Here is a 10,421-nt window from a genome sequence, read left to right on the forward strand (position 1 = left end):
TGCTTTGTGAGAGGAAGGAATATCACTTAGATTATTGTCCACATCTTTTTTTTTTTCTTCTTTTTTCATTTTACAGCCTTTCATTTTACAACCTTTCTGTATATTCAGTTTATTAACTTAATTCATTCTTCTATGCTTTTTACATTGGCTTTCAATTGATATACTTTGAAAACCAGCTTTTAATTTGATTATTTATAGACGTTGTAGATGTGTGTGCAAATGATTCATTGGAAGATTGATTTCCAATGTGTATCAGTGTGAAACGGTGTATAAAGTCAGAGTAAACACTGTATTTATGGCTCTATCAACTGTTTATCAACTATAGACATAGTTCTGTTTGAGTATCACAACACTAGAGGTACAGAAATGTCGACTTTAAAGAAATAGTTCACCCAAAAATGAAATGTATGTCATTAATTACTTACCCTCATGACGTTCCAAACCTGTAATACAAATTAAGGTATTTTCGATGAAATCCCAAAACTTTCTGACCCCTGCATAGGCAGCAACGATACTACCTGTTCAATGCCCAGAAAGGTAGTAAGAACATCATTAAAATAGTCCATGTGATATCAGTGGTTCAACCTTAATTTTATGAAGCTATGAAAATACTTTTTGTGCACAGTGTTAATTTCATTAATCAAATCAATGACGAAAAACGTCCGACAATGAAGTGTTTTCACCTGACTAAAACGAGACTGTGACGAGAAAGTCATTAAACGATAACTGAGACTATATGTGACCCTGGACCACAAAACCAGTCATAAGATTCAATTTTACAAAACTGAGATGTATACATCATATGAAAGCTCAATAAATAAGATTTTTTATTGATGTATGGTTTGTTAGGATAGGACAATATTTGGCCGAGATACATCAATTTGAAAATCAGGAATCTGAGGATGCAAAAAAATCAAAATACTGAGAAAATCACCTTTAAAGTTGTTCAAATTAAGTTCTTAACAATGCATATAACTAATCAAAAATCACATTTTGATATATTTACAGTAGGAATTTTACAAAAATCTTCATGGAACATGATCTTTACTTAATTTCCTAATGATTTTTGGCATAAAAGAAAAAACGATAATTTTGACCCATGCAATGTATTTTTGGCTATTGCTACAAACATACCCCAGCGACTTAAGACTGGTTTTGTGGTCCAGGGTCACATATTAACATACAATATTGTTGACGAAAAAACAAGACTAAAATGTAGTTTTAAACTTTACCTTTTTACTTTTTGTTGAAAAACTTCTGCAACCTCTGTGTGGCAGTAAGTTTTTTGCCATTTGTTGTTAATACCATTTGAAATTACTGGAATTACTATTAGGAATTTCTGTTATAATATTATACTCCACTTATTTCAACAAAATTAAAAAGGTTTTGGTAAAGTTTTTGTTAATTTAACTACATTTTAGTCTCTTTTTTTTTTCGTCAACAATATTGTATGTTGATACAGTCTCTGAAAACACTTAGTTGAAGAACATTTTTTTCATAGATTTCATTGTAGAGTAGGTTTTTGTTCAAGTCTTTGTTTATTTAACCTCTATTTGATAACGTTATAAATCTGTACACTAGATAAGGTAAAACAAACCATGTATATCGAGTCGATATTCTATTGATTTGTACTTATTTGTAATTATTTCTTCTCTTTGTCTCAGTAAGGTTGAATCACAGATGTCATATGGAGTATTTTAAGCATGTCCTTACTACCTTTCTGGGCCTTGAACATGTCAGTTGCATTGCTGCCTATGCAGGGTCGGAAAGCTCTCGGAATTCATCAAACATATCTTAATTTGTGTTCCTAAGATGAACGCAGGTCTTACGGGTTTGGAACGACATGAGGTTCAGTAATTACTGATGTAATTTTCATTTTTGGGTGAACTATCCCTTTAAAGATAATTTAGTAGTAATATAAAGTGATAGTAGCCTTTGTAATGTCTGTCTGGTAGGGGTCAACCGATTATCGGTCTGAGAATTATCGGTGCTGATAGTATGCATTTTTATGGTTATCGATATTGATCATTTTCAAAAGTTTGCTGATTTTTGTTCTTAATTTTGATGTTAATTTTCATTATTACAACAGACACATATCAGTTCAAAATATCGGTTATCGGTCTACTTGATCTATAATAATTAGTATCAGCACCGGCCCTGAAAAACATATCGATTGATCCCTACTGTTTGGATCAAGTCCATTCATTCACAGTTCTTATCTTGTTTATTATTAAAAAAATGAACTTGCATATACTAAATATACTGACTGAACCTTTGTCCAGCAGGTGACCATCCATTTGAGTGCGAGTTCTGCGGGAGCTGCTTCCGAGACGAGAGCACGCTGAAGGGACACAAGCGCATCCACACCGGAGAGAAACCCTACGAATGTAACGGCTGCGGCAAAAAGTTCAGCCTCAAACACCAGCTAGAGACCCACTACCGTGTTCATACAGGTACTGTACACTAAATGGGAATACAGATAGGTTTCTTTGGGTATTATTATAGTCCTCCTTGGTTTATTGTACTACTTTTCCAGCACCAGGAGGATTTTGATCCAGTAACATGCCCTACTTAAATCACATTAAGCGCTACAGTCGTATGTAGCAGCTTGTCAGCAGGCGAGCATCATATCAGATCTTTAGATCACAGCTGAGGCCAATGCCAGCGCATGCCGTGCCTCTGTTTGGCTTCGGACCTGTGTAAAGAGCCCCTTTCCTCTTGTTAAGGTGATATCTGATTGATTCCTATGTCTTGGCACTCTGTAAAGCCCACACCAAAGGGCAGGCCATTTCCAGTGCTGTCAGCTCGCTCTTTGACAAGGGGATTAGTGCGGTACTGTAGAGACCAGGTCTCTCGGACGCACACGACGGACACCAGACCTTCCCCTCCTCCCTGCCACTCAAAAAGCGATGCCGTTAAGCCAAACTATCAAGAAAGCCTGTCAAATAATTGGCTTCTTTGGGTGGGGTGGGGATGGAGTAAAGCCTCGGCGGCAAGCGCAGAGCTCCCGAGATAACAAGAACAACGACAAGCTCACAGTCAAAGGCCACCGCATGCAAAAAGGGAGCCGCTTGATGAAGCATCGACATTGGCAGCCCCGCTCCTGTCGATGGCCAATCAATACCTCGGCTCCATTTGCAATTCATTATTGCCTGGTTATCTGAGGCTGCCCTGTTTACAGTGCAGTTAAAGTACACTGACCACACGTGCATGTATCACCGGAGTCTCGACGGTTTAATGACCGTCTCATTAAGGCCTTTGCATACGCAAACGCAGACGGACGTGACATTGCTCGAACCGCCGAGGTCAAGGTTCCTCAATCCCTCCGTTAAACAAACACGAGACCTGAGCAAACAACCCAGAGGCTTTGCATTCCCAGGATGCCTTCACCCGACACGAGCGTTCTTCAATCCTCAACTTATCAATGCTTTCCCTAGTGACATTTTTAAAGGTCAACATTTAGATGACTTATTTTCGCTGTCGGAACAAATGTGCTGTGCTTTGTGTTACTGTCTCTTTAAGAGGTTTCTAACAACATTCTGAACTAAGAAACAAATTTGTTATTTAACTGTGTAGCTAGCTTGTCAAATGTAACATTCACTGCTGTTCCACATGATTGTTTTTCAGTTACACTATGCTGCAAAGTTGTTGTACACTTGTCTGTTATGAGACATTAGAGAAAAAGTAGCTCTGTAGACAAATTTATCAGTATTTGGCAAATAATTCTTTAGCATTTTTTTCCTAGGCTAAAATCAAAAGACAAATGCATGTTTATATATGTGTATATATACATGCTTAACAAATTTTTTAGACTACCTGTCATAAGAGAAAACATATTTTAGGAATCTGTAAAAAACTTTAAATATTGTATTGTCATTTAATTTAATTTAATTTAATTTAATTTAATTTAATTTAATTTAATTTAATTTGTCATTTAATCATTTAATTTATTTCTTTAAATAAATGACCAGTCAAAAGTTTTTGAACAGTAAGATTTTTGATGTTTTTAAGGAAGTCTTTTCTGGTTTATTTGATCCGAAGTACAGCAAAATATTAAAATATTTTAACTGTTTAAAATAACTGTTTTCTATTTGAATTTATTTTAAAATGTAATTTTTAGCATCATTACTCCTTCAGAAATCATTCCAATATTCTGATTTGCTGCTCAAAAAACATTATTAGTATTATGTTGAAAACAGCTAAGTTGAATTCTTTCAGGTTTCTTTGATGAAAGTTCAGAAGAACAGCATTTATCTGAAATAGAAATCTTTTGTAACATTATAAATGTCTTTATCATCACTTTTGATCAATTTAAAGCATCCTTGCTAAATAAAAGTATTAATTTCTATAATTTCTTATCATTTTGAATCTTTCTATTCATCAAAGAATTCTGAAAAAATGTACTCAACCGTTTTAAATGTTGATAAAAACATTTTTTATAAAAAATAAAAATGTTTCTTGAACAGCAAATTAGCATATTACAATAATTTCTGAAGTATCATGTGACACTGAAGACTGGTTAAATTCTTTTTTTTTTTAAACGCATTAAAAAACAAAGCAGTAATTTGAAACAGTAAAATATTTCACAATATTACTGCTTTTGCTGTATTTGGGATTAAATAAATGCTTGGTGAACATTAAAAATCTTACTGTTCAAAAACTTTTGACTAGTAGTGTATATATGAGCTTATATTGGATATAGGATAATTTTTCATATTTTAACACAAAAATTGTCATATTTGGGTGAACCTTTAACCATTTTGTTCTGTAGCATTACTTTTGGTTTAATCATATTCCTACTTTCCATACAGATGAGTATTCCTGTCTGTTCGCAAATACGAGCGGCACCATTCCGAGTACAAAATCTCTTGACATGTCTTTGCAAAATCTTGACATTTTCTGTTCTCCACGCAGGTGAGAAGCCGTTTGAGTGCAAGCTCTGCCACCAGCGCTCCAGGGACTACTCGGCCATGATCAAACACCTGCGCACCCACAACGGAGCCTCACCGTACCAGTGCACCATCTGCCTGGAATACTGCCCCAGCCTCTCCGCCATGCAGAAGCACATGAAGGGCCACAAGCCCGAAGACATCCCCCCGGACTGGAGGATAGAGAAGACTTACCTGTACCTCTGCTACGTCTGAAGGAGGGAGACGGCGGGGAGGGAGGGGAAGCGGGGAGGGGTTAAAGCGCCTGGAAACACAGTCAGGAAATGGACGGATTTGTCAAATGGGAATGGACAGGAACTAAAAAGGCAGAAATCTTACCCCATCAGTATCGCAAAACAAACAAAAAAAAAAATACCGTATATCCGTTCACAGCACGGATCATATGGGAAGTCCACTATACATGTCAGCTTACGTCCCAAACGTTTAAAACAACACCTGATTCGTCCTCTTCATAAGGACGCCCTCTTCTGGTACAAATATAGTACAGTGTTTATCTCTGACTTAGATCCGTGCCAGTCGGGTACTCCACAGCAAATACGAACCGTCATGTTCATCAGGGTCATTACTGCAAACTGGGACGTAAGCTTCCTGCAAAACATGTTCACGACGCCCGGCTGACAGTCAGTGTGTAGATCCCTCCCATATGATTCACATTCATTAAGGGCTTATTGGTTTAACCAGCGTACAAATCAGCTAAGCTCTCAGTACTCTGCTCATCAATGTCATTTCACTTCTTTTTTTTTTTTCCTCTCAGCATAGCTTCGTAGCGCGTATTACAAGCTAACTTCACGACGACAGTCTTTGTTTGATGCTGATTTCTCAAGCGCCACATTTCGCGTTTATTTTAAGCAGAATAAAGCTGTTCACGTTATCTCCTCCTTCACTTATCAAGTCTGAAAATCGCTTAAGCGTTACTTGGCAATACATACAGAACATCCATTACACACTAGACATCTAATCAACTGTTTATGCTGTTGTTATAGAGACCAAAATGATGACTAAAGCTGCTTTTGTCAGTGGCTTGCAGACTGAGCGGCACTGTGACGTACAGGGCTCGTCCGCACATATCCGCGTGTTCGTAGGTGGCCGGGAACGCTGGGATGAATGAACAGAGCAGATCAACTCTTTTGGTTTGGATCCTTTTGCTTTGTCTGTGTTTCCTATCGTACCTTGATTTACTTCAGCACATCGTACTTGAATTACCTCGTTTTTTTTTTTGTGACCTCATGTGCTAGTGTTTCTTTGTATATTTGATTGTTTGCTTTGCGTTTGTCTTGCGAGCAGGGGAGATTTGAAGCGGCGTGTGCTTTTAAGTACTTAAGAAATTAAGTGCCACGGTGAAGAGAGATTATTTGTCTTTCGTTCAATGTTTTTTTGTTTTTTCTTCGCATTAATCTTACCAAACTTGGTATTATGATTTTTTTTTTGTTTCGTTTGTTTTGTTTTACTAACCCTGCTTGTTGAAGAGCTTGTGGGTTTGGTCGTTTTTGTAAGCTACCTCTGAGTTTCGTTTTGTTTGCGAAAGCACATTTTGTTGTGTTTTGCATTATTGCGACTTCATCTCACGCTTTCAAGTGTTGTATGTCGGAAGCGACGAATATGTAGGGTTATAGGAAAAGTGGGTTAAGAAAAATAATCAGAACTTTCCCTATCAGTCCCCCCCGCCCCTGTAAATGTTACCTTAAGAGCAGAAAAGAGATTTCTGAAGCCTTAAGTCCGGGGTCGGAGTTGATCTGGGAGGTGCGTATGGAACAAGTGAAGTGTAGTTCTTTAAAGTCTGAAAAGAAAAAAAAACAAAACGTTAAACTTGAAAATATGTGAATAGAATTGTAGTTTTGTAATGTGAAAAAAGAGGTTCACAGAGGGTGAGCCACCAAGAACAGGTCATATGCAGCAGTGCATTGTGCGTTGGACAATTGGGACTGCAAGTGGTAATCAAAGACGAAAGGAAGAAAATGAAACACAAAAAAAAACTAAAGTCCTGTCAGTTGACATGTTTCTTTGTATGAGTGTAGTCCTGAGCAAGAGCCAACAGAGGCCATTTGATATATAAAATTGTGATATTTTTGTATTAAGTGTCAGTCCCTTTTTTCCATTTGTTGAGGTTGCAGCGGGGCAAAACTTTGTAGTTCTTTTTTTATATCATTATTCTCTCGTTTGAATCGTTTGCCTTGCTCCTCTTCGGTAATGTTGGACAGTGCGTGATCCTATAGTGATAAATGTTGCTTTCTGGATGTCAATACATTGCAGGTGAAGGACTAAATCAGCCACATTCTCCTTGTGAAAAAATAAAACATGGAAAAAAAAACACGATGTGATGCCAATGATCAATTCCATTGCACACAATATCTCAAACAAAACAATCAATGTTGCCAACGTTTTGTTTTTTACTTGAAGTGACAAAAAAAAAAGAAGGGATGGGAAGACGCGTCAAAGGAAACGTAATTGTCGTACGTCTTGCCGTTGTTTTCTGGAAAACACTGTGAGTTTGGGCATACTGCCCCCTGTGAGAATTTAAAAACGTAGCTCCATGAAAAAAAAAAAATAAGGCAGAAATATATATTTTGTTCTGTAAATGGATAATGTCGACTGATGTTAAATGGGTAAAACAGAGTTTTGCAATATGTGGCAACCATACGAGATATTAAGTCACATGTTAGTGTAACTTTTTGATTTTGTACTTTGCTTTGAGTGTTTTCACATAGAGTGTGTGTTTGTGTTGACTGAACGCGAGTGTGTGTGAGATGCACTAATTTGAAAGTCATATTCTATGCCACTTTTCGTGATTTAAAAAATATTGGCATTGATATAGTTCTTCCCTCAATGTTCTTCTGATGTTTCTGTAATATCTTTGTGCCTAAATGAAATTGTTCAACAAATTGTCCACATATATCTGCTTAGTTTCTGTATTTTCAAGAAATTATTGGTGTCTTCAGGGCTCCAGGGGTGCCATGATGATCTCAGATCACAGATTTGTGTTGTTGCCGTATTAATAAAGATCATTTGATCTACTTTCAGCGGTTCCACTGGCGACCGATCAGTATTGTAGTGTGTTATACACTGTTTTGGAAAAGACGAGCCAAACATTCCTTAGATCGGAATATGTTTGTTTTTCACTTTGAGGGGAAAAATTAATGTTTGAGAATCAAACTTGCGTTCTTTTTTTTTGTTTGTTTGTTTCAGCAACAGGTTTGCTGATTAAAACTTTCGACGACGTCCCTTTAAACATTCGACGGGTTGTTGAAGCATGCGTACTGCCCCTACTAGACGTGTTCAGTTGTTGTTTAAAGTACTTATGTTAAAGCCACGCGTCATCATTGCATCCCTGGAGTTGGCTCACTGTGTTCCAGTGTGGTGTTCTAGAAAGAGTAGCCATTTCATGCTGTGTTGCCATGCATGTGCCATTGAGGTCAAAACTAAACAGTTTGAGTAACAAAGCACCAAGACGTTGTCTTTTTTTTTATATTAGCACTGAGGACCAATTGCCCTGTCGGACCAAGCATAACAAAGCTTTTTATGTAACGAAGCAGTTTCTCTCTTCCCCCTCTCTCTACTGTATCCGCTTGTCTGTATTATTTTCCTCCCTTGTGACAGCACAAGTGCCAGTCCTGTTGCTCTTTAAGAATATAGTGTTTTGTTTCTGGGGGTTTTATTTTCTTTGTTTGTTCTATTATTATTATTATTTGAATTGTTATAGTTACGTCTACCTCAGCACCTAATCTTAGCCTAATCTTAGAAGGTGCCCAATTTTTTTTGTTGTTGTTTTCTTTCAGTTTGTTGTCAATTGTACAAATTTTTAATTTGCATTAGAGCTTTGCAACGGTCCTTTGTCTTTTCCAGCAACATGCTATTTTTTGTAGCACTACTTTCTGGATGTCGTGCTACAGATATTGGCATCAGTTTCCTGATGTAGTCTTTCTTTCGGTGTAGGATCAGACACATCTCTTTGTAACATTTCAGTGTTCTCTGATGGAGTGTGAAAAAATAAAGAATTTAAAGAGATCGAATGCTGCAGGTTTTCTTCTCAGTGTTGTCACTAAGTAAATTTTGTGCCTTTAATAGTGAAAGATATTTTTTACATCCTACTAACAGTAGATTGTTTTTGTAGTGTTTTTTTTTTGTATTTTTTTTTTTTATTTATGAGTCTCAAAATAACAATGTTCAGTTGTATTCCTTAAATCTGCAGTTAGAAAAAAAAATAAAAAATGGACTTAAGTTTGTCTGGCTTTTTCATGTGTTCGACTCACAGGAGTTAATGATCCTTTGTAAATCAAACATTTTAACGAAATATTTATAACAGATATTATGTTCAAGCTGCTCTTTTCGATAAAATGAAGAGTAAATGGTGACCGCTACTAAAAAAAAATTGAGCTTGTTCTCAAAAGTAGAAACAGAGTGTGTTATGATAGATCTCTGTGAAATTTGCAATCTTCTGGTGCACAGAAGAGAGAAGTTTGGACATTGGTAGGGAGTAAATGATGAATTAAGTTTTTACTTTAAATCAACTACAAAAAATGTATGTTAAATTTATCTTAGAATGTAAATCTCAGTTTAGCATCCAATTTGGAGTAGACATCACAGTTGTGTCACTTGAAGTTGCGTGCACAGTTAACAAAAATGGTAACACATGGAGTAAAAAGGGTAAAAACTATTGAATAAGAGAAAAAATGTATTGTTGTGCATTTGGATGTCAGAATCAGAATGCAAATCATTTTTATAGAATTCTGTCATCAAAGACGCCATTTGAAGCTAAACGCATATGTTTAAACGGACAGGCTAATGGATAAAACCTGCTGTGATTACTTTTTATTTTTAAAGCATAAATTAGATTTAAACAATAGGTCTACATAATATTTATTAATGCTGTTCATAAAGGACATATTGTATTATCTCTACAGTTACAGCATGAAATGCTATTTATACCTATAACATTTTACATAACATTTACTTATTTTATCTTCACAATTGCAAGTGCAAGTTTATATCTCCTAGTTCGGACTTTATAAGTCAATTTAACTCAACAATAGTGAGTTTGTCAATTCTGAGAGGAAAAAAGCCATTAGTGTGGACGATAAATTTATGATTCTGAGAGAATAAAGAGTTGATTTTTCTTATCTAAACTGTGAGATATAATCTTGGAATTGTGACAATAAAAGCATAATTTTTAAATCTAAACTTAAATGTAATTTTTTATTTGTTAATTCCATGGCTTCCAAAGACTGCTAATTGAAAACTGTAAGTTTCTGCCACCAGGTAGGCTCTGCCCGCAAAAAAAAAAAAAAGAAAAGAAAAAAAGTCATCACTGTTTGCAAACATGAAATTAGTCTATTACAGAAGTGATTTGCTGTTTTTCTATGATGCTTAATTGATTCTTTGTAAAGTAAGGTGACCAGAATTATGAAATGAAAACTGTGGACATTTCCTAGTTCAGTGGTCAAAATATCACTGAAATCTCACTTGTGATTATCTACA

General features: G+C 36.0%; 1 protein-coding gene across 2 annotated transcripts in view; it reads left to right on the top strand.

Annotated features, from left to right (window-relative positions):
- The window catches only part of zbtb16a (zinc finger and BTB domain containing 16a), a 138,671-nt gene extending 129,720 nt beyond the window's left edge, over nucleotides 1-8,951 (top strand). The window contains exons 6-7 of one of the 2 annotated variants that reach the window (XM_073824357.1): nucleotides 2,283-2,453; nucleotides 4,915-8,951. In XM_073824357.1, the coding sequence (XP_073680458.1) occupies nucleotides 2,283-2,453; nucleotides 4,915-5,144 (401 nt within the window). In that variant the 3' untranslated portion in view covers nucleotides 5,145-8,951. The remainder of the gene's footprint in view (nucleotides 1-2,282; nucleotides 2,454-4,914) is intronic. The other variant, XM_073824358.1, reaches the window with a different exon arrangement.
- Nucleotides 8,952-10,421: the final 1,470 nt, after the last annotated feature.

This window comes from Garra rufa, chromosome 19 (genome assembly GCF_049309525.1).
Source record: "Garra rufa chromosome 19, GarRuf1.0, whole genome shotgun sequence".
In the NCBI taxonomy this organism is placed as follows: domain Eukaryota; kingdom Metazoa; phylum Chordata; class Actinopteri; order Cypriniformes; family Cyprinidae; genus Garra; species Garra rufa.